This window comes from Aythya fuligula, chromosome 16, assembly GCF_009819795.1.
Source record: "Aythya fuligula isolate bAytFul2 chromosome 16, bAytFul2.pri, whole genome shotgun sequence".
Taxonomy (NCBI): Eukaryota; Metazoa; Chordata; class Aves; order Anseriformes; family Anatidae; genus Aythya; species Aythya fuligula.
Genome location: NC_045574.1, coordinates 11,476,749 through 11,502,017, shown reverse-complemented (window position 1 = coordinate 11,502,017; position 25,269 = coordinate 11,476,749). Strand labels below are relative to the sequence as shown.

General features: G+C 42.0%; 1 protein-coding gene across 1 annotated transcript in view; it reads right to left on the bottom strand.

The window, feature by feature from the left end:
• PHACTR3 (phosphatase and actin regulator 3) overlaps window positions 1-25,269 on the bottom strand; it is a 104,129-nt gene that overhangs the window by 2,948 nt on the left and 75,912 nt on the right. Inside the window, exons 9-11 of the mRNA XM_032198249.1 lie at window positions 5,439-5,494; window positions 1,109-1,170; window positions 48-188 (exon numbers count right to left, since the gene is read on the bottom strand). Coding sequence (XP_032054140.1) covers window positions 48-188; window positions 1,109-1,170; window positions 5,439-5,494 — 259 coding nt within the window. The remainder of the gene's footprint in view (window positions 1-47; window positions 189-1,108; window positions 1,171-5,438; window positions 5,495-25,269) is intronic.

Below are 25,269 nucleotides of genomic sequence, written 5' to 3'. Positions count from 1 at the left end.
TTAGACAAAGTAAGTAGAAAGCAGTAATATTTTAATTATGTCAGTACCTTATCAGCTGCTGATAGTCTTGTCCATGGTTTATCTGCTCGCCTGTCATAATCCTGTGCTTTTGCCACTTCTACATAATCACTGAATCGAATCAGGATTTTTCTGTCTCTTAGTTCGTCAACTGTAGGTCGCTGATTAAGCTGCATTAAATAGTATTGTAAAATAAAACCAATATTAATAACAAATATTTCAATAAATTGTGCAACATTTTCTGCTTCTCATCTTAACTTAGTGTGCATTTATGTATATGGAAGAAAAATACTAATTCAACATGGAAAAAGTGCAACTCTTGAAAAGTCCAGGGAAATATTATGTCCTTCAAACTATTGCTGGGAGATTAACAATTGTTTAAATGAAGTTATTGACTATAGCACAGTGGCTTTATAATGGACAAAAGAAAATATTTTAAGCTCTAAATTGATAAAATGCATCAATTTAGAATAGGTAAAATAGACATAATTAACTTGTTATGATATAATTTAAGGTTTGTTAAAGGTTTTCTTACTGCAGTCAGCATCAGTAAGAAGTCACTTTTCACTGAAAGGCTTTTCTACTGCAGTCAGCAGCAAGGTTTTCAGAACTGGACCCACTGTAAGAATTCCAATTTGGGTTTAATAAATTATTGGCATTTTTTTGCTTATAATTCCAGTGGGGGTTCCTGGGAACAGAACAATAACACAATCTAGTTCTGATTTTAAGAACACCTTAAATGCAAAGAGAAATTTATTGTGAGAGCACTCCTGGTGCTCAGTAAGAAGCCAGCTCTGCTACTGATTGCTACAAGGAATAACGTACTTCTTTGCTGGCAGTATAGTTGCAAAATATGCAGTGTGCAAGCAAGTATTCATTTTTTGTTTGAAAGTTTAAATGTAAATATTCTATCAATCCTCATAGCTGAGACATGGTAGGTACTTATATAATTGATATACTAGATACCACACCACCGAGGAAGAGTTAAATTAAGGGAGGTTTTGTGTAGCAATGACCTCTAGGACTGGTTGATACTGTAATAGCTTTCATAAATTTCTAAAAACTAATAGAAGACATTACAAGATTTTACCTTTCTTGTCAGTCTCTGTTTGATTTCCCTCCTTTCTTCCTGTTCTGTTTGATCGTTTCGTTCTAGAGAGAATATTAAAAAAAAGATGATTTTCCTCATGAAGAATATCAGTAGTTTCTGAAGTTCCAGGCAATAAGAATTATATCACAGAAAAATTAGTAGCTGGTCCTTAGTTGTCTGCTTTGTTAGTTCAGTACATCTCTCTGTTGCTCTGCTAGAACATATCGTTACCTCTCTGTGAGGACAAGGTACTGGTGCCAGCTTTTCCTGTGCTCTAAACTCCAGTTCCAAGGAGATTTAACAAACCAACAGCAGTCACACCAACTCCAATTGCATAAACTTTAGAAACAAAATCAAAATATTCCATAGTTAATCATCAATTTTTAGTCTCCATATTGCTGGAGCCATTATGTTGCTGTAGATGCTGAAAAGACTTATTGCATGAGCTTCAAGAAAAGTACGTTTTTTCCTGTAAAACCTTATTCTCAGGCTACACCTTTGGATGGTCACACTGCCACAGCAGTTATCTTTGATTTGGGTACTTTTTTTTTCTGCTATTCAGGATGTGCCACTGACATTAGAACCTTTTTATCTTCACGGGTTTCCTTTTTGTAGCATTTCATTCTAACCTAAGCCAGCTAGCTTTTGTGTGTTGTGCCTATTAACATTCAAGCCGTGATAACTCCTACACACTGGGTCTAAAAATAGACCAGAGTGCTGTAACATTGTGTGAAATATATCCTTTGCCTTGGGATACGAGGTAATGGCGTTTCTATTTCTAGTACTATCTGTTACTAAATTAAGGCATGAGCCTGTGACCTGAACAAAGCTGCAGACCTAGAGAAAAATGTTCAACCATTCTGGGAATCTCTAGATAGCACTGTGAAGTTTATTATACCATTTGCTTTAGATATTTCCAATGATAAGGCACACACATCATTTTTAATACACCTTAAAAAGACAATAGCACTGCGGATGAGTTTCCAAAATGGTAATTTTAGTAATGAATTATTCTCCCATATTTTTACACACGTTACATTACACTGAAATGCCATCGTAAGTATCTGCTTAGAGTAAAATAGTGCATAGCCACAACTGACTATAGCAGAAATGTAAAGCAAATGAATATAAAATATTATAATGTGCTTTATTAAAATTCAGTGGCAAGGCATAGAAATTTAAAATAGCGAATAGGACAACTAAAACTAGTGCCATGTTGAGCAGCTGTTTAAGTTTGTTATGTTTAAAAGGAGAATGTCATTTTTAAAGTAGACTGTACTCTAAGATGCAGACATACTTGCAAGAATTTACTAATATGCTTCACTACATTTTAATTCACCCCTTTTAGAGTAGATATTCAAATCTATATGTTTTTATAAAAATAAAATAATTTTCTGTGGTATAGTGCCTTTTAAGATATCATTGTCAGTGAGATGCACTGAGAGAATTCTGAAATAAAACCACAAATATTAATTTCTGACCAGAAAATTATTTTCCAACTTTTAATATACTAAACATGCATAGTGGCCCCTTTCTGTGAGATATTCGCACAGACTCTGGGCTTATTCCCAGCTCCAAGAAAATGCTGAACATGAAAACACAAGAATAGTTCATTTAGAAAAAATAAAGCAAGATTTGATAGGAACTGCTAGCAAGGGCATTACAAAATTCAAGCATTGTTACAGAGACAAAGCAGAGAGGTTTTCCCCATCAGCATCACTCTGCCTACACATAGATCCACTCATTACTGAGGGCTGGCTTCGTAAACCTGAGTAGAAAGAAGCTCCCAATTACAAAGTGGCATGTGCAGTTCATTTCGCTGCTCTGCAAGTTTTTCAGGGAATTCTTAGCTGTGCATGACTCAGAAACAATTCCTGGTGTTAAGAAAGAAGTGGGGATTTTACAGTGTGATTTAAGAGATGCTGCCTTCTTGAATGTGAAAGGCAGCTCTCGGCTGAGTACAGGAAGAACACGTGAACACCTGGGTCTTGATTTTCGTTCATAGGGTTGCCACGCTCTGTGGCAAACCAGCAATGTTGTATCATTAAAGTAAAGGCAGTAGAAGAAGTTCAACAAAACTGTAAGAAAGTGTTGGCTTTACATTTTAAGTACCACTTTTATCTCAGAACCATCTCTCTGAGAATGATAAGAACAGTCTCTCATTTTACTTTTATTAAGGATTGTTTTAAAATGACTTAGTGGTTGCACTTAGGCACTTGGAATAAGCTTCTCATTTTGAAGGAGCGATACAAATGTGAATTATTAGTCCTTAAAACAGCTTTGGGGGTAATGTTGCTTCTGTTAGCAGTGTGTATTATTAACATCAAAGACATTAAGAAACTTAGGAGGCAACTGTACAAACACAAGCTGGAGGAGGTTGTAGTGATTTCACTGAGGGGTATTTATACTGCTACAGCTTTGCACGTCAGACCCAAGCCAGGTGTTTTTAAAGTCCATAATAAGAAGATTTATATCCCTATTAATAAAAGGAGAGTTTACTAATTTCCAGATTCACTCAAAACTGAGACTAGATTTGTTGTATCTGTCCAGCCCTTTATGATTTCTATTGACACAAGTGATGACCTTAGCTCTTACAGGATGTTTAGCTTTTTATATAATGAAATAAGGTAAATAAATAGAGCGAGCTATGATCTCAGCTGAACCTGTATAAAGCCTGAGCAACTGAATTGAAGTCAATGAATTTGCTCCATGTTGGAAGCACTTTAAATGAGATACAAATCTAGACCAGTATGTTTAGCTGGCATTCAGGAAATATCTTTAATTCTGCTTTATCTTCTTTCTGCTTTATCTCTCTGTAAGCTCATTATATGAATGTATTCAAACTTTTTTATTATTCAAGCTTGTCAGTTTAACCCAGATTAAGGTTGTAACAAGCACACTTCAAAAAGTAAACATAAAGGAACAGATTTTTTTCAGCAGAGATCCCTACTTAGGAGAAAAAAAAAAAAAAAAAAAAAAGAAAAAAAAAGAAAAAAACAGATTTTTAGAGGTGATCTTAGGCACTGACTCTTGAAAATCTGGCTCCACATGTTTCAGAATCCTGGGTTAATGCTTTTTCTTGTCTCTCATGTAGATGACAGGTGAATTTAGGCCAAGTTCATCCATTTATGTTTTCCAAGACTGTATCCTGTATGTATCCTGTTTCTCATTTAGCTGTGCACATGTGTCAGATGCATCTGATTTAACCACACACAATATATGCATTGGAAGAGTACTGAAAATATAAGTTGATTATGGAATTTCTTGTTGTTAAAACTGAAATGAAATCCCCAGTAACTTCAATGGCAATAGCATAAGCTTTTTTGTATGAACTACTAAGAAAGTTCTGAGATAGTAAATTGTAGGTTATAAAATGTAGATAACTTTTTTTTCTAGATAATTGCAATCATATTAATAATTAAATATGAATTAAATACCAAAGGCAGGATTGCTTGTATGACATAAGCCACATTCTATATGGCTTTGTGTTTTATTTGTGTTTAATGAGAAGACAACCATTTTCACATCATTCTGGTTTTGTTGTTGGTGGTTTTGTTTTTTTACTGTCAACACTAAATAGACCATAAAATTAACAGAAGTAATATACTTTTTTTCTTCAAGCAGATGACTCTTCCATTCTCCTGTCTGAGATTCACAGCAGAGAATAATCCAAAGCCCTTTCCCTTCTTCACCTAATTTAGAGAATTCACAATACATCTAAGAAAGGGATGCATCATCTGTTTGATGCCTGGGTCAGAAACTTTAGGAAAAGTGTTGAAAGCTTCTGCTTTGTGTTTATTTGAAAGATGCTGGGCAACATTCCTGTGTAGCAGCATCTGTGATAGGCTTGGAATTGTCCCTTTAATAACTCTGATATCTCAGAGGATATTTCTTTGTCTTGTCTTTGGGAATGTCCTCACACCTCTGCAAGGATGCTTTGTCTATTCCACTCTAGTCTTGTACAGTTTGCCATGGCAGTCCACAGCTTGAAAAATGACTGTCCAAAGCCTCGTTGTACTGTGTGACACTAGGATGCTACTCCTTTCTCAGATATCCATAACAGTATATTCATGCATAAATGTGAAATAACATATTCACAATATAAATGATTTGAAAACTGAAAATTGAACAAGGTACTATTTTCTGTACTAAATGGCACGCCTGTGTAAATTCTGATTTCTGCAGTACTTGAAACCCAGGGCATGTTAAACATGAAAACTTTTAGGTACAGAAAAAGTGAATGAATTTCTCTATAAAAGGATATGTTCTAGAAATGTAATAATCAGTTTCAACAAATATATATAAAATAATAAAAGAAAAAAGTACTCACGTTTAAGTATATTTCTTCTTTCTAGCTCTTCAACAGCAGGTCTTTGGCTGAGTCGCCTACGGAAAAACACCAAAATCACATTTTGTACCATGCTTGTTCTTTGGAAAGTCTGCAGTATTCTGAGTTCTGGTTGGTGTTTTCCTTGTGTTTGTGGGTAGAGGGGGAATAAAAAATCCTTCTGCAGGACTCAAGGGGAAAAAAAAAAAAAAAAAAAAAAAAAAAAAAAAGGCAAGAATCTCAGCACCAGAATGCTTTCTTGTATTTGCCAATGTCAGCAATGCAGACAGAAGTTCTCCTCTAGTTTGCTCTGCTCTTGGTAGAATTCTTCCTCATAACGTGCATCCTTTTCACCATACTTTCCAGACAGTCAGTTGGAACCAGTGCCCTCCAACAGTTAAATTCACTCTCGAGGGGGTGTTTAAGGTGGTTATCAAAGGAGTTTCACAGTGATCTTCTGTAGCTATCACTCCTTCTACCTTTTAATCTCACGCAGCAGCAGGCTTCCTCTTTTTCTAGTAACAGCAGTGATGCATCCTGACAAAATGCAGGCTTGCCAGAAATAAAGCTTTCCTGTGGTTTCCCGACTACACGTTTAATAGACCAATCCAGCAGCTACCCTCCTGCCTGCTGTATAAAATTCGTGTGCTGCTCACAGCCTCATGCTGTCTGAACAGAGTGTCTTATGCTGTTTCACCTCCCCTTTCAGTAGTGCTGCTTCAGGATTGAGTCTTCAAATCATATGATCAGTGCCACAGTGATTTTATTCTGCATACTAAATGAGATTTCCCCATGAGACACTGCCAATATCTGCAGAGAATCTCAGGTAATTGAACCCCTCCCCTAGGCAGACACACACACACTACATTTGCTAGCTTTAAAGTAATAATTCAGCAAACAGATCAGAAACAGTTTATGATGCTTTCTGGCCTGCATTCTGGCAGCATCGGGGATTCTCATCGTCTCCTCTGTGGCAGGTTTTACAAAGCCAGAGACTGAAGTTACAGAGACAAAGAAATACTCACAGCAGGGACCACACTGCAAAATACGGTTGCAGTAATTACCCTTTGCTGTGTACAGAAAATAGAGGAATAATGATAAATGCTATAGCAAGATCTGTATTTTATCAAATACACAAGAAATGAAAAAATGAAGTAACTGTTATCAGACTGTTAAAGAACAGGTAAAAATGTCTAATTCTAATTTTTCCTGTTTTTGTAAGCCTTACCAAATATATCTTTAGCATCAGCTCTGTATTCATACTTTCAGATCAACAGCACAAAATATGAATGCCACGCCTTGTCCGTTTCTAATTAATTTCTTTGTGATTACTGCAAAGGCCAAATTCTGCTCTCATCTTCAGCAACAAGAATGCATCACAACTACTATACCAGATTTACACCAACAGAAAACACAGATGGTGAGCTCTTGTACTTGGAAACACCTGTAGCCTAATGCTCATTCTTCTTACCTAACACCACATATCACCTAAGATTTTTCTCTGTCTCTTCTTTACAGAATAATGAGACAGATACTCCATCAATGGAATTTGCAATAATCCAAACTGAAATGCTGAATGATGCTGAAATGCCCTACTGAAGTATTTAAACATACATTTCTAATTCCTGTTACTCCTTCGCTTCTCCCTCCTCACTCATTTCCCTCCATATCTCAGAAATGATACTGCTCTGACTAGGCTTTGTTTGAAATAGATTAATGTGCATTTTATAATATAAAACAGGGAAGAGTAACTAACTCTGAGAGTTTATCTGGAAATGAAATGTCCACGCGATTTGCTGATCACATGTCACCCAATCAAGCCAGTTGTAATTACAACCCTTCCATGTAAGATTTATAGATTCTCCCTGAATCTGTACATTACATTTCAGAGGTTTCCTTTAAACTGAGGGATTAAAAGCCTAACAGAGAACGATTAAAGCATAATAGGTATGAGAATACATATGTCTATTGAATGCTCTGTATAGTTTTGCATATATTGTTACTGCATTTATGTTGGTTAATTATTTAAAACCCTATTTCCTTTTTGACTTCGATAAATATGTGGTATGTGTGCAGACATAACATATTTCTGTGTGTACAGTTTTTCCCACAACAAAAGTAAAAGGTGCAGATACACACACACACATATATAAATATCTATGCATGACAGGGCACTGCATTTTTATTTGAGTTTTTCAGAGATGTAGACCACACTTTCAAGCTTTTTTACCACATCCACAAAACCAGAAGTGGCCTATTCTTAAATATTAAGTTCTAACAGGGAAGATGTGTAAAAACACCATGTACATTGAGCATCATGATAAAATAAGAAAGTGGGTACACTACTGACATCTGTTTCCATCACTTTTTGTTTCTACCTGTTATATCATTTTTTTTCTGTATGGAAGAAACCTCCATTTGCTGTAAAACCCCTCTTGCCTGCTTTCTCTGCCATGACAGCTATGCTGCACAGTGGCTGGGCCCAGCCGGCACTGCTGTGCTCCCAGGCAAGAGGGAAATGTAGAGAGATGGTGGAGATGAAGGACTCCAGATGTGTGCACCAAGGGCTGCTGACCACACTGGGGGGAAGCAGCTGCGAGCACAACTCCTTTGAGGAGGCCACATATCTCTGCTGAGCTGCATTGTGGTAAATCAGGCACTGTGGGGCTCTGTGAACTCTCCTGTGTTCTATGCACCATGTTTTGGAGGTTTATTTATTTAATTATTTCTCCCACACTGTTAAAGTACAAAGTCCCACCGCTGACAAAAACAGAGAACATCCCCCTTGCAAGGAGCTCGGTGCCCTTCCTCTCAGGAGCTGCACTGTGGAGAGGCAGCGCCATTTTGGAACAACCACGCCTCAGGGCCACCTGGCCTAGGGAATGGCGTCCTGCCTCTCTTCTCACCTTCATTTGAGAGGAACAAGACAGAAGGCAGGCACTGAGAGAAACTAAGACTCCAGAAAGGGGATGCCCGAATCCTCTGTGCTTAAATAAAGGGAAACTCCAGCAGTATAATCTTCTTAGCGGTCTTTTTACTGCAGCCAGAGGATGAAGTAAGCACTGGACACAAAGAAATCTTCATAAAGGCTAAGAGATGAATCCCCAGTGCCATGATCTCTACAAACTGTGCACAGAGAAGACTTTGAAATACAGAACCCCAGGCCATTCTGAGGCAAAGTGCTGGCTTGTTTCCTCTGGTTTCAGCAAACACCTGCCTGCACCTGTGTGAGGGTGGCTGCAGGGCTCCACCCTGGGCCCAGCCCACACCCAGCCTGGGCACCATGCTGCCTCCCAGCCCTGTGGGCAGGAGCTGTGCAAGGGCCTGAGGTGAGGCTCCGCCACCACTGCAACACTGTTGTGGCTGTAGCTGTGGATGCAGATATGGATACAGTCATGGATACAGTCATGGACACCGATGGGTGAGTCCTGTGCTTTCAGTTTCCGTTGTTTTCATGTGGAGACTTTTGGCCCTGCTGGGGCTGTATCTCTGTGAGGTAACTGTAAACTTCGCTGGGAGCGCTAATGTAGTGCACCACCTTGGTCACTTCAGAGTAGTGGTTTCTTTTCAATTGAATGAAATTTAGTTGCGTGTTTTCTGTTACTAAGAAGAGCATCTGATTACTGCTGTTGTGTTTTTGAGAGATATTAATATCTAGGTTTGGGGTTTGTTTGTATTACCTGCTCAGGCAGAAGTGTTTCATCTGAGTGCCTCCGTAGAGCCAGTCATTTTTGCAAGGGTTTTTAAAACTTTCTTGAAAACTGAAGTAGCCAAGTCCTGTTTCTGTCCAGTTCCCATATAATATAAATGTCATCAATACTACCATATTTTGTCTTAGTTCCACAAATTTGCTTCCCCCCTGATTTACACAAAAGGATGCCAGGAGCAGAGGTAAGGGAAGGTGAATATGAGGGAAACTCAGGGAAACTGAGCAGGACTGGAGGCACCAATGTGATTTCATTGTAAATGGTGTTTGGATGTGGTCCAGAGTTTGCTATAGATGTGCCATTGACAGTCTAAGTCTAGACTGAAGTGTTGAATCAAAAATCTGAGTATTTTCTTCTAAAGAATGGTAAAGTCATCTCCGTGAGTTTGGGGTGCTGGGTTGTTTGTGGGACCAGCTGTTTCTGAAGCTCAAAAAAAGTAACAGCTTACGTGTTATTGTTGTTCTATGCAAAACAAACATAAACCTTCAAGCAGCAGGTGTTCTTCAGCTGTTTGAAGTTTGAAAGCTGTTCTGGGACGTATTTTCAGAATGTTTTCATCAGTAATTGCTTGGATTATGTGGGCTTGAAAAATGGATAAATGTACATATTTGCTTAATCCCATGTCTTGGTGCAGTGCCCCTCCTGAGGGCAGAGGAGCAGGCTGGGGCAGGATAACAAAGTCAGCTGTGGCTGGCCCTGCGAGCAGCCTGCAGGTGCGGCCATGTGTGTTCCTGGTGGCAGAGTACCCCAGGTGTTGGGAGCCCACACGTGGCCTCAAGACACTTGTTTTCTCCATCCAGTGTGCACATGGGAATCCTGTGAGGTTCATCAATGCTCCATGTTGGCTCTGAGAGGGGCAATGAATCTGTGCGTGTCTGGCTGTTTCCCTTGATGTACATGTGCAGTGCTTAATCGTGGCAAAACAATTCTATGAAAACAGGCTGCCTGGGGGATAACAAGCACGGCCCCCCCCCTAACCTGACGGCTGGGGAAGTCTCTCTTGGCTGGTCTGGTGGAGTGGCCTGCAGCCCTCCCCTGCCAGAGTCTGGGTTGAGGTCCCACTGACTACGATGTTGGACATGTGCGTAACAGTGGACTCTTTCAAGGGGAAAACCACTAATTGCTTGTCCCCTCTGGAGCAAGGTCACATGTTCCTGAGCCCAATAACTCTCACACGTGCCTGTGGTTGCTGATCAATATTTACTTCACACAGTCAGATTCTCCTTCACATTCAAAGAAGTGAATGTCTTAGCAACAGCGTTACACAAGGTTGATGGCATTGGGCTGTTCCAGGTGACTGAATCCCCAGGAGTCTGGGGATTTGCGTGTCCCTTGGATCCCAGGGTCTGCTATCAGATGGGCAATGCATCAATATGTCTTACAAGAGTCTGCCAAGTTCTCTGTCCTCATAGTTAACCTTAGCAATATCTGTTTTGTCCGTTGTGGGAACTACACCTCTGCAAAGCTGCAGCACGGTGTGCTGTCTGTGGGCTTGCAGGCACGGGCATAAAGCAGCTGATGAAAGACAAAGTGGGAACAGGTGCAGCCCACCCGTGTGCACATAGGGTTATGCTGATTACTGACACCTCAAACACTCCATCCTGTCCAACTCCTCTTGCTAGTTTGCAGGATCTCAGCTGTCCAACATGTGCTAGCAAGTGTTTGGCAGGAATGTTTTTGTAATGGAATCCATTACAAAATGCTTGTGTTCTTGGTTTATGAGGCTTCTTATGTCCCCTAAATGTGTTCATGTGTTCCTTTGTTTCGCAAATGTATTTCTGGATAGTGTCTGCTGCACAGTATCTGTATGATATAATTGTCATAAAACTGAATTTCTTTTAGATTTATAGCTGAAGCCAAAAAAAAAAAAAAAAAAAAAAACTTTGGAATCCTTTTTCTGCTTGCCTTTAGTGATGGCCATGTGTATCTGATAAAGTTTGACAAAGGAAGGGGGAGGATGGACTTGAACATGTGCGTGTGCCCGTGAACTCCGCACTGACAAGTGCACAATCAATCCAGCCTCCAGTAAGCGAGCTGTAGCTGGCAGCAATCACATTGATTGTCTCTTGTGGCAGGTACTTCTGCAGAAAGAGTTGGGAGGCTCGGGGGGGTGGGTCCCCTCTCACAGTAGATTTCCAGCCCAGTGGGGAAACGGGAAAGGGCGGAGGAACGGGAGAGCCCTGTGCCACCCCCTCGTGAAGCAGCTTGTGTCTGCTGCCCGTCAGGAGAGAGAGGCTCGGTCTCTTAAATTGGCATCTCTATTATCAGAACATCGTGTTCAATTCAACAAGAAGTTTATTTTCATCCTTCCTATAAGTGACTGTGAAGAGGATATGTGCCAGGGCTTTGAGTCACCCACACACTGAACCGTGGCAGTGCAGCACTGCTTGCAATGTACGATTACGGGTAGTAGTAAATCCTTGGTAGGAGGGACTTGCCTTTTACAGTCTTTTCTCTGTACAAAATTAGAAGGCAGGCACTGAAACAGAAACTTGTTTTCACCCCAAGGCAGTTCTGGAGCACGTAGAAAGTGTTAGCTGTGTCGTGCCAGCATTTCCCATAACAGGATAAAAGTAGTTGCTATTCTCCGATAGTAGGAGGCTTGAGAGCATTATGAAAACGGTGAGTTGGTATGGTCAATTCTGCAAGTCACGTGCCAAAACTATGCTGGTTTAAAAATGATTGATATTAGCGTCTATTCTCCTTCATGAGGTATTTTTTTTTTTTACAACATTATTAAAAAAAATAATAATAATAAACTGCCTTTGGTTACCCAGTGCAAGATGCTGGATGAATGTAGTGACCATGTATCTCATCTTAATTATGTATCTTACTCATTTGTTTGGCTTTCATTTCTGCCTGGATTTGCAAGTCAGCCAGAGTTCAGTTAATTATGTCGGCCCTCACCTCCCAGGCAATTACAGGTGTCTGTTGTTATAGTTTCTCTGACAGAAGCCCTGCACTGAGTAGTTTAGATTTCAGTTAGAATAAAACCCACTTTCTTGCCCGGCGTGAGGCTGTAACACGACTCAGGTACCATTGCCCTTTGTCCCTGAGTGACCCACATCCTTGTGACAGGTTTGCTGTTCTGTGGTGTTGCCTAAGGATAAGCAGTGCAGGCTGCAATACACCAACAGAGTCAGTGTCTAATTAAGCGAGAGGATTCAGCTGGAGGAGGCAATATGGTAATCACTGTTCACCACCTGTGAAAGCCCCGCTGCATTTGACCTTTGGCTTGGTAGTTTTTCCTGGAGGTGTGAAGAAAGAAAGGTTGGGTGCAGCTGGAGCACGGAGCCTGTCTCTCAGTTCAAAGGCCTGCCACAAGGTTTGGTGAAGATGCTGAGCATCCTCCCATCACCTCCTGGAAGCTTTTGTTTCCATACCTCTCTCAATGTGCAGCTGAGGACTCTTAGATGATGTTGTGGTGTATTCCGGGACTGACATACGGGTTTGGATTTTCAGCTCAACTATTAATAAACAAGAGCCAGCGTGGCTAAGTTCTGGTGTAAATGGAATAGCTGGTGGTTATTTCAGAGGTTCCGTCTCTCCCTTCCATGTGTTCCCCCACGCTCAGTTTAACAGAGCTTCTAGGTGGCGGCTCTGTCCTTTTTGCAGCACAACTACAACATTTACTCATTAGGGTGATGAAAGTACAGCTGATTATTCAGCCAGCGACATGCTCAGAGGTTGTAGTTTGAGGAGCATTTCTTTTCACAGCAATGTCAGTGTGAGCAGCAATAGCACTCGCTCTTGCTTCAGCCTTGCCTTGCAGCTGGGCAAGGATCGGGTTTGGGGAATACATTCAAGCTAAAAATAGCTCAGCGAGAAAAACTGCTGAAAGAACATGCTCTTCAAATTACAGCACAAGTGGTGCAGGCTCCCAGTGCAACTCCTGAGCTGGAGGCTGATGAGGGCTCAAGGGTGTGTATTAAAATATATGTTGAAGGGTCTTCTGACTGAAACCGCATGCCGGCTATGATCTAGGTCACACTGTGCAGGTCACTGAAAATGGTGAATAATGTTTCATTGCAAAACAATACATTTTCTTAATATTTTTCTCTGAAGCAGGAATAAAACTCTGGAGCCCAGTGTTCCTCCAGGAAAAAAAAAAATCAGTATTACATATCTCAGGCAAATTGAGAACATTGTGGATTTGATGCTTGAGGACAAGCAAACAAAGGGAATGATAATAAATCCTAGGGGGTTAGCTCTATCCCATTATCTGTGTATTAGTTTTTATATTATTTTAAATAAAGACATCTGTCCCTGCTGAAGTGATGCTAAAATCAACTCTGATAGCAACTGCTTGAGAAACAGCAGGGAGCCTGCAAGTGGCTCACTGGCAGACCAGAAGCAAGTCTTAGCCCTGCAGTAGGGCCTGCCATTTTATTAAGACCTTCTGATATTCCTAGTGGGACAGTTACGTACTCCTGGGTGCTTACTGAGTAATGATATGTTTAAAAAACAAAACAAAACACTTTTTCATTATTTTTAACTTCACTGTATAAATGATGCCTAATACAATGCCTCTGCTTGATATACCCCAGAGAGACTGGGGATGGATTGCCAGCCATCCCTGAGCCCTGTAAGAAATGAGGCATCTCTAGGCTCATGAATCCTCTTCCCACACAGCCAGGAATGCAATTTCAGTCACTGCAGTCAGAGGGAACGGGAACAGGGGGCCAAAAAGACAGAAGACGTGTCAATTTGATCTGTAGCACAGGCTACGTTTCAGATTGCATCAAGTAGAGAGATTGTACATGGGTGGAAGTGCCCCGAAATGTCCCGAGCTCAGCTAGGGTGTTCACTGCTGCACAGCCAGTATTAAGACCCTGCAATACTGTCCACTTATATAGTAACAGTTGCCACTATAAACAGATGTGATTGTGATGTACGACTGTGGATTTGGGTCACTGGAAGAAATCACAGCTGGATTTGCAGAGAGTAGACAAAGAAATGTTGGTATGCATCACTTGTCAGCCTGCCTCTGCTGACTGTATGTAAATTCTCCTCCACCCTGTCAATTAGTGCAAAATCACTTGAGAAAAGCCATTCTTGCCAGGGATACAAGCTGCTGAGAATCTCCCCAAGCAATGTGAGCACTGTGGAATATACTTCCCTGCTCCCAGTAACATGTATCCTTATGAAAGAGATGCTTTGGCAGTCTGCAAAGCCTGTGAAGCAGCGGATAAAGAGCTGCAGGTGTACTGGCCTTTGCAAAGTGTTGCTTAAAGCAAGAGTTGACTCCAGAGCTGGTGGTTTTGAGCAGGGTGAGCCTCCTAACCTGGCAGCTTCCAGCTCTAAGAGGATGGGGGGCATGCAGTTGTGCTTTGCAAACTGGTTGTAATGTCAGGCTTTACGCTGAGGCATAGCTTTCTTAATCGCTGAAGTAAATCTAGGCAAACAGTGCTGTCTTGGCTTTGTGTAATCCCTAAAGGAGAGGGTAAAAAATGACGATTCCTAAAATTGCAAATGCTTCCGGGATAGACAGGCCCTCCTGGGACCGCGTGTGTGAGTGCACACCTGCCACCAAATGGCAGGGATCTCTCTGGGAACTCTCTCCCTGGCAACACAAGCACTTTCTAGTTCTCTGCTGTCACTCACCCACACAGCATCTCCAAACGGATGGGATATCCCTGCCAGCGTGTCACCATCTGTTGTACTCGTTTCTGTTCCTCTCGTGCATGCTATTGTTAGCCCAGCATTACAGCACAGCTAGGCCTGCGGCATGTCCTCCTGCTGTCATTAACCAGGGCTGGCCTGAGCCATGCAGCCTTTGCCCACAACACACTCTGAATCCTATTTCATTACTGCATTGATTTTTATTTTATTTTAATCTGTTTTTCAAAATCGGAGGTTATCTGTTCATTTTCAATGCAAAGGCTGTTCCTGCCATCAGCGTGCGGAGTGTAATGAGAAATTCCACTGATAGCTCAAAGATGTGGCTGGGTACCCAGCCAGGTCCTCTGGTCACAACAGGAATAACCATCAGTTCTGTAGTTATTTTGTCAGTGTATCTCTCACTGCTCTGAAAATTCAGTTTATGTGGTTATCCCTGTTGTGGCGAAGCATCTTGTCTGGAAACACAGACTTGCAGACCTTCTCTAGGGATGTATTAGATTCCCACAGCAAATGGTACTTTACTGATTTTGTTTGTCTTTTAAGTTGGGCTGCGTGAGGAGCATGACTTGTCACTTCAGGCCACGAAGCATGACACTGAGCATTGCAGACCAGCTAACTTACTAGAAAATGTGGTCAGGATTGGAATTTTAAAATGTTATCTCCTGTGTGCTCTTCCTCAAAGCTTCTGGGACCCTCCTTAGTTCCATTTTGGATCCTGTGCTTAGTGGTGATGGTATAAATCCAGTCAGATGTTGCTGGCAAAATCCAGTCAGGCCAGGAAATCCTGAGCTTTTGAAGTCGGGGTTCCTCAGCTGAATGTAATGTAAGCATTTGTGTAACGTTTCATGGTGACCTGAGCCTTTAGTTTTGACATTTCTGCTATGTTTTGCTGGGGTACATGAACTGTCTTCCACTGTCAAAGTGCAGGACTGTGACAGAAGACTTTTGGGTGCCCTGTGTTCTTGGGGAGGGATCCAGTTTTCCCTCCTTAGAGTTGCTGTTTGCCTGCTGAGGGGCTGCTAGATACAGATACAGCAGAGCAGGGCAATGTAAGATGGCAGTGACTCCTTATCACGGCTAGAAATGGCCTTCTCTCTGTGCTAACAAGCTCCATCATGCAGATTTTCTAGGCATTTCTGGCATGGTTTTCTTTTTGTTTGTTTTTCCCCTGTGGTTGCTGGAATTTTGAGCCCAGAGCCCCCAGCCTGCTCACCAGTCCCTGCCACCCCGACCTTCCTGCCCCGCTCACCCTCGGCACGAAGGCTGCCATTTCCACACACCTATCATTGTTAGCTCTTTCCTTCTTGTTGTACAGGCCAAGTTCTTTAAGGATAATTACATGGTGTCTCTAAATACGACTTTCCTTATGACATTAGTACTGGTCTATTTAATCTTTTTTCGAGAAGGAGGGTTTCTCCCGTTGGGTGGTATTTGAAAGCACTGTAGCCACTCCCTGTGATAATTACAGTAATAAGGCTGCAGTTTAGCCTGTCCAGAAAATGGCTTTTGCAGACACCCTCAAATTAGGCTGGGCTCCTTGCAATAGACCAGCTGCTATCTGGGGAGACTGTTGTCAGATCGTCACTCTTAATTTTTAAAGTTATTGCTAAAAAACTGATGAAGTATTCATTCATTCACACTTTGATTTGCTCAATGAATATGATCATCCCCAGCAAATGGCAGTGGCTGCTCATCTGTGAGCCACGTAGTCTTGATTTTTGAGGGCTTTTTTCAGCAGTGAGGCACTTGTGTTTTTATTCTGCTATTTCTGTCTTGGCCCAGTAGTACTTCGTACCATTTTAATAAAACAAAATTGTTACATTTTTGTACAACACTGAAATAACTGGACTGAAGAAACCTGTTTCTATATGATTTAAGACTCAGGTTTACCAACATGCTGGGCATGTTTCCCAGCTGCCTGGGTAGTCCTTTGCAAAGTGGGTTTTCAGCTGAAGAAGGTCCCTAAGCTCGGAGGGTGTTGTCTGTTTCAAGTATTTACCCAGTGAAGTGAAAAAGAATGTGGATTGATAAAGGACTGGACGTCCTTTTCAGCCTTTTGATGTGTGACATGACAGCTACAGAGAAAAGATAGAAAATAAGGATTTCTAGGGGAAAAAAATTGTCTTGAGTCTGGAGAGGTCAGGAAGCGTGCTGCCCACTTGTATTATTTAACATCTTGAGAAACAGATACTGAAAGAAAGCTGCAGTGCTCTGTTTGACCCAAGTAGGTCCCAAGTTGTATACAAAAAAATAAAAACAACCTCAGCAGGAGAACCCCCACAAGACCTGATTATATAGCTGCAGCTTGCCAGGTGGGCACAGGCAATAAAATCAAAAAGATTTAGCTAGAACTACGTTTGAATAATTGATATGGCTGTACAATATTTATTAAGTAATGTTTGATTAAAACCAGAGACCTTCTGTTCTGACCCGTTTCCTCTCCTTCCCTTTGCCTATTTTCTAAAAATTTATTTCCTTTACTTTTCACCCCCTAACCTTCCCTAAGATTATTTCAGAAAGGTAGAAACTGTGCTACACTGACCCAGTTTTGCCATGTGAAAGTGGCAAGCCCAAGCCTCTGTTCCTGAATGAATGAGGCCACAGAATTTGTGCTCAGAGCTGCAGGAGGAGGAAATGGTAGGAACTGTATTTGGGGGGCTAGCAACATCAATGCATTAGCTGCTGCTTCCTTGGATCGTTTCTGGTGAGCCAACAGGTTTTGTCAGTTGTTGATAGAAAGTCTAAAAACGTGCTTAAATTCTTCGCGCAAAGGTGCAGATATCTCACCTGATGACACAGCCCCACAGCTCAGTGACAACCTCTTGCTGCTGTGGTGCTCGCTGTAGGCCATGCAGGTATGTGTGTGCAAATGTGATTCCATGCCTAAAGAAAGTTTCTTTTTCCCTTCTCCTATCTAAAAAACACCACAAATTTTTGTGAGAAGTAAATTCTGTTTGAGTATTCTGTAAGCAGCTCACAGCAATAGGTATGGTGAACATCATTTATATCTACTCTACAAATAAAGTTGGCTAGGTTTGAAAGAAAAGGAGATGGGGGGAGCAATGCAAACCTCTTGTCTTTTGTTCTTATATGATTTGAAGTGGAAAATCTGAAGTTGGGTACGTTAAAACTGAAAAACATGCACCCAAATCCCCTTCAGGCTTAGGTTTTGCTTATACCAACTGATAGTCTTTCAGCTACTCACTGCCCATCTTGCTTCTGTTTGAACTGCATTGCAGTAAGTGCTTGGCATTACCTGCAAAAAGCATTTTTCCTGAGTTTCACGAGCAGGTTAAGACAAAAACCTAACCCAAAGTAATCTCACAGTGACCACCCCCCTAAAATGGCAAGGGCTGCCACCATGAATGCCTTCATTGCCACCTGACACACAACTGCTGCAGCACCTTGTTCTGGGCAGGTTTTTGTCATAGGACAGCACGAATGGCTGGGACAAGCAGAGCAGCTGCCTTTGGTCTCTATTGATTAAGTCCTGCAAATTAAATTAAAGCAATTTCTTTCTGTAATTACTTGTGTTGCAGATCCAAACCAGCTTAAGGACCTGAATGATAATCTAGTGTAAATTGAAGCGTTACAGAACACTCCTGGCTTTCTGCAGATTTCCATTTTGACTGCCTGTCACTTTACAACAGGGCTGGGGCCCAGATCTTCAGGCATATGCTGATGCCTAGTTTTTCAGAGGGGATCTGAGCCCAAACACATGATGCTATTTGTAGGCAGTTTGGCAGGGCAAAACACACACTATTTTCTTCTCTAAAAATATTTTTCCTTATTTAATTACACTTGCTTTAGCAGTTCTCCTGCAAGTTTACTTATATAACTAAGTTCCCTTGTAATACATTGAACTGTTTTGTGTTTTTTTATTTTATTATTATTTCCAGTTTTACATGTGCCACTTACGCTAAAAGACCAATTCAAGGAATTGACTCTGTGTCCCAGAAAAGGCCCTCAATACTGCCTTCTGTGTTTACACCTGCTGCTCTGCTCTTCCCTTCCCTGCTGTGCACTGACCTGCTGCCCTTGCCTTCACAGTGCCGTGGAAAACATGTTTGACTGTGAATTCCCAGCACTGGAGTCAGGGAACTAGAACAGAGCAGTATAAGGAGTTGGTCTTCCCAGAAGGAAATCTTTTATCGGCAGTGACACAGTCATGTGAAACTTTCTCATCCCGACAGAATTAACTGCCCGTTGCCATGCTTCTTCAGCACATCTGCACCAAGTAAACACCCAAAAACACCCTGTCTTCAACAGGAGGTACATGCTGATTCCTTAGAGATGTGAACCTGCACTGAGAACAGCTTTGAGTCGTGCACAACGTGCAGATCAAAAACTAACACATGGGACTAAATCCTCACTGTTGTAACCCTTTATGAAAGAACTACTGTGTTTAATTTTTATTTATTTTTTTTTCCAAGCATTCAGTGGGCTGCTCTGATACAGTAAACTGCTCTTTTGGATCAGCTGCAGATCGTAGCTCTTGCCTAGGGCTGATAGGGTGTTCTGTAATTAATTGTGCGTGTATTGTACTTCATTACTGAAGCAAGCAAACACCGCTGGTTAAAGGGTTTCTGTCTGGAGGATCTGTTATGGTCACACACTCATGGGGCTGGGTTTGTTACTTGCTGATCAGGGATTCACATTGGTGAAGTTCATTCTATTCTTGCAAGTATAATAAACGAAAGGGAACAAGGGCTACCTTTCTCAAGAGCTCTTCAGCCCTAAGAGAAGGGACAGGGTGGTTAAGGTATGTCATGTACAGTTATTCTTGAACCTCTTCAAACACACGTATTTGAGCTGCACAGCAGCTCGCGTGAACCTGAAAAGCACCGTAAACAGGAGGCTAAACTGACTCATCGCTTGGAGGCATCAACAGACCTTGAGCTTTGTCTTTCCTCCTGATTTTTATCCTTGAAGGCCGCCTCAGAGGAACTCTGGGAGCAAACACCTCTTGACTGCAAGGCCAGTCACTGGGTACAGAACGGGATTTCCAGCTGTGTCAGTGCTTGACTCCGAGAAAGGACGCGGGGAACATTAATGCCTATGGGACCCGAATGTCTACGTCCTGGAAACAGTCCTGAAATACCTCAGTCATTGCTTGCATTTCCCCCAGTCCTCCAGACTTTCCTGTCTTTCTACTTCTCTTCCCCCCAGTACGTATATATTTTCTGTAGCCTGAAAAAGTGAGTCCATAATGGAAAAGAGGCAAAACATGGAAAAAAAAAAAATCACAAATCCTCCCATAGCACCAGCTCTAAAAGCCTTTGAGCACTGTGCAAGCTGTTAATAAAATAGCACAGTCTCATGAAACATTCCACAAACAGCATCTCCGTGTAAATCTCCAGCAGCATCCCCCCAGCCTGCCTGCTGCCAGGGTGTCATGGGGCTGGGAGGGCAGGAGACTCCCTCGGCTTGCACGCACGCCCCCGGAGCCAGAGCGCAGCTCTAAACATAGCTCCTGTCACGTGCGAGGAGCCAAGGCTGCTGCAGACGCCCACGCTGCGCTTGCTGGGGTTATTTTTAGCATCGGTGACAAGGTAACCTGGATGATTCCTGCCAAATGAGGAGGACATGTATTAAACCGTACACAGCCAATTAGCGGTGACAGACGATCTCTTCTTTGTGCCTGCCCTTCTGTCTCTGAAATAAATCTGTGCCGTGTCTTCCCAGCCGGTTTGAAATTATGATCTGAAATTGGGGCAGTTCCCCAACTCCTACTCCAGCCAGCAGGAGTTTAAGCACAGTCGGGGCTTCATTTTAAAAGAAAAGAAAAGAAAACACAATACACAACCAAATAAATAAATAAATAAATAAATTCAATCTCCAGGTGAATTTAGGCCAGTACCTAAACTGGGCTAAGTTCAGTGCCTTCAGTCTTCTGCATTAGGGCTACTAGTACCTCTGTCCCCCTTTGATCAAATACAGGTGAAATATTCCCCAGAGCCCTGTGAATTCAGCTCACTTTCTCTCTGGAGTGCTGATATCTTTCCAGCGAGCAAAGCAGTGCTGAGACGTTTCTGTGAGGAAATGGTGCTGCACCTGCTCTTCCTGGGAACAGGGCACAGTAGGTAACGTTTCCCTTTATTGCTGCTCTGTGCTGGACTGTCGTGCTTTATGCTATTAGTTTGCAAAGCTGAAATGCTGTTTGCTTGGTGTTGCTCTGGCTTCAGAGACGCTGTGAACTTCATGCTTTGTTACGTGAGGCTGACCTCCAGACCAGGGTCTGCATTTAGCTACATCTGCAGTTCCTGGGCAAGTTAATTTGCCTTTCAAAGAACCTCAGGGCAGCACTAGAACTACAGATGCCCAGATATGGTGAAGCACTGAGTAAAGCTACCTCTTTTTCCAATTTACATTGCTATGAAACCGTGCCCCAGCATCATCTGCTTGTCCATACCAGGATTTTCAATATGATTACACTCAGTTTTAGGTGCTTGAGTTTTGGTTCCTCTCAGAGTCCACGAATCTGTCATTCTTCCTGCCAGACTCCTTTTATGCCCACACTGCTGTATCAGAATTCCCATCTCCATAATCTTTTAAGCGCTGCTTGATGCATCGTGTCTACTTATGCAAATATCCAAGGAGGTGAAACAGAACATGAAGTGAAAATTACAAGTATAATCTTTTCCGGGAATTCATGTTTTCACTGAAACACTAAGTAATAACGGAGTGTCTTTAACTGTGGTTAGACAAAGTGTGCTGGAGAAGTATCAGCCACCCAGGCAGTTCAAACATGAACTTTCTAAACAGTCAGATATCAAACTTAATTAAACTACCCCTTTTCCTGCGTCATTCCTCAGTCTAGCAACTACTCCACACCTCCAGGTCTCAGCTTAAACCCCTTCCAGAACAAAATGAGTCTGTAAGGCAAAAGGCAGTTATTGCAAATAATCGTACTTGCAGATGCCTTTCCTGCCTCTTGACACAAAGAGCTCTCAATTCACTGAATTCCACTGAGGGCTTATTATCTGCGCTCCGAACACATAATAATTGGAAACAAGACCTGTTGGGAGCTGGAGTATCCAAATCTCCGTTGTCTAATGCACAGTAGAATATTGCAGGCACATGCCGGGGCCTGGGGCACTGGGGATGCATGAATTAGTAAGAGAAAACATGACTGGAAAGGGAAATCTGGGGAAAATGGAATACTGCCATTTTGGATGGAGGCAGAGGGAGAAGTGCATGTTTCCACGGCAACAAGTGGTAGACCAATTTGGCTTGGGAGTGCAGGAGATGGGAAATGTGCTTTTGAAAAGCAGCAGTGCACATAAATGAATCCACAATTCTGTACTCGGAGTGCTGTCAGTCAGTAGTAAGTCTGGAGTAAGTGGACTTGCACTTCTGTAAAGGTAGAATCTGGCCCAAAAGATTTAACCGAACTCCTTGTGCTTTTTTTTTTTTTTTTTTTTTTTTTTTAAGGAATGGGTTAGACAGTAAAGAAAAATAAGCATTTCATTTAAGCTTTGGTTGCATAAACACTCATGAGCATGATAGCAGAGTTGGCTTTCTTGCCAGATTCTCAACCACTATTGAAATGTTTTTCAAGGAGAACCACTTTAAAAAATACAGTGGTTTAGAGAAAATGCTATTCTTTTGTCTCCCCATCTTTTATGTTACTTAGACACTGTTATTTGGTATATTTTGCACATTATATACGTCAGCACAGCTTTCCCCCCAGACTACAGAGCTAGGCTGTGTTAGATGTGAGAAAGGCAATTTTCTAGACCGCTATAGGCTTTCACATCCCTACAAACAAGCGGTAAAATATTGATCTTGAAAACAACTGCCTGTTTACTTGCTGTTCTTATGCAGACAGCCATTGAATAACAACTCTCTAATCTGCCCGTACATTATTCTCTTGTGCGAAACGACAGGTCTGCAGCCTGATGGTACATGTAGATTCATATCTCAGCAGGCAAGTCCCATCGCTATTATCAAAGCGTTGCCAGTACAGCAGCAACGTGCTCTAATCTGCATAGGTAATGGCAAAACCGTACAGAGAGCACACACAGCTCTTGGATCCCGACTGCCTGGCAGTACTTCACACCTGAGTGCTCAGTGGTGTGTCGCTTAGCTATAAACTTCCAAGTTGCCACATCTACAGAGATTAAGCCACACAAGTACCATTAAATGAATGAATGTGAAGACCTCAAAATCTCACCCAGGATTTTCACTCTTCTTCCCTGTGTGGTTATGTTTCAATGCTACTGCCAGGTTGTGCTCTGAGTGGGGGCTCTGGGGTGGTCTGGGTTTGGGGGCTTGAGAAATAGTTAGAAACTCCAGAGGGATGTATCTAGTGCTTTGACTCTTTGGCCCTTACCAGTACCCATTTTTAGGATTGGGATTTATTAGTATTTTTTGGACTTGTACTTGATTTTGCTGGTGTAAATATTTTCCTGCACGTATCCATCACCTGAGCTTGTCTGCATGGTCACGTTCTATTCTGGTGGATGAGTTAACAGCTGAGCTGAGCTCTGCCAGCGCACATATGTGCTGGAAGTTGTGTGGGAGATTGCTTCCAATCTGTTTTGCCATTCCTGGCTATCCCAGCGATCTCTGCACCGTCTGTTCCCCAAGATGCACTGAATCCGCCACATTCCAGAAGGAAGGAGTGAAATGAAAGCCTGTTTTCCAGCCTTTGGAACAAAGGTGGCTTTTAGCCATCCTCTTGACATTACCATTGAGACTAATAGCCTGCACCACAGCTTGCTCCATAAGATTGTAAGAGACAGATCTTTCCTGCATTTATCCATAAACAGTACATTTCCTGGCTTCTGGTGATGACCAGTTCTTTTTTTCACCAGTAGAGTAACTTCCTTTTAAAATCCTTGTAATGTGCTGACACTTGACTTGAGTTATGACTCCTTTATAATAATTTTCCAGGCTCATTATTAAGCAAGTTAAATAGGAAATGAAAAGAAAATGATAAAGCCTCAAGCTGCAATTCCATTAGACCTTTCACACTAGGGGAAGGCAGGCTGTGTTGCAGAGAGGTGACCTTCCAGGCATTTCAGCAACACAAGGTGTGGCTGGCTGGCTAGAAGAGAATCTTCTTGCTCAGTGAATATTCTGTGATGGTCCAACTGGTTTTTAAGGATACAGTGGGATGGAAACCTTTTTTTGTGTGTTTTAGAGCCATAAAATTAGGTGCCTGACCTATGAAGACATTTCGTAAGCAATTAAGTGGCCAAAATACTGGAATTAACAATGTCAAAGTGCAGCTTGAAATGTTTTTGTGAAATAAATACACAACATTAGATGAGCAAGGCCGTGATCAAGGTCTATTTTCTTTCCTAAGATGATGGGTATTAACGTGGCACATCCATAACTGGTTCTGCCTGTAACTCTTGGAACTCAACATAAATTGGTATGTGGTATTTTCTGTTTGTATGGGGCGTACATATTTTTTGTGACAGGAACTGTCATCTGCTCTGTCTTGTGCAGTCACTCACACCACACCATTCTTCTTTGGGTGTGAAGTGCTACCATGCTACAAAGACTGAACAGCAGCTCCTGAGACTGGAGGGCAGTGATTGCTCCATCTCCAACATTTCAGGGCATCATGAACTTTGCCACAACTCTCATCTATGTTCATTCAGCAGCTCATTTCCTAGCTGAGGGCAAGTGTGGTTATGGCAGTGTTTCCTTCCACAAGCTCTGGTCTGTAAGGACTCGTGCTTTGATCCATATGCATGTCTCTCATTCCCTGTCCCCTGAGGTAAAGTTTAATCAAATGCATACACATGAATAAGCTAGCCTAAATATCAATAAATGTTTCTTTCAGGAGAGGCTTGAGATATTTAATATTTAATAAGCCTCAAAAATGAACTTCTGTTCATGTTTCTCAATTTGATTCCAAGCATTTTGGCGGCAAGCAGTGTGCGCTGTCCCAGTGTGGGCAGGCACAGCACACATTATTTAGCACTCCACTTTGTCTCATCTAAAATATTCATGCTTTCAGATATACAAATGTAGCTCTTAGAGGGGGAAAAAAAACAAACCACATGCACACAAAACAAATGGTGCAGTCTGAGCCTCACAGTCACCCTAAATCTTTGCTCTAGGCCGCTTGCCACAGTCATGCTATTTCTCCCACAGCTCTACCCTGTTGCCCTGGTTACTGATCTAAACCAGACCATGCCAACCATCCCCGCTGTCCCCGCAGCTGGGCTTGCACAAACACCTAACCCACGCACGGGCAATGCTGCTGAAGTTCCTGCTTAAAGCAGAAATACAGCCACCAATCCACCCAGCAGCTTTCCCTTCTTCAAGTAAGAATATGCAGCTATAGAAATTGCCTTTGTCCTCAAATTCAGCTGGTGCTGACAAGGCAAAACCAATACGTAAGTATATTATGAAGTTAAAGTACTACCCGTCTTGGAGGACCTCAGCAATCTTAATTACATCAGCGGAGCTGCAGGTAAATCTGGCAAAATTTTATCCCCTCCAGTGACTTCTGTCTTGTTTTACATTGAAATCAAGGGATTCCG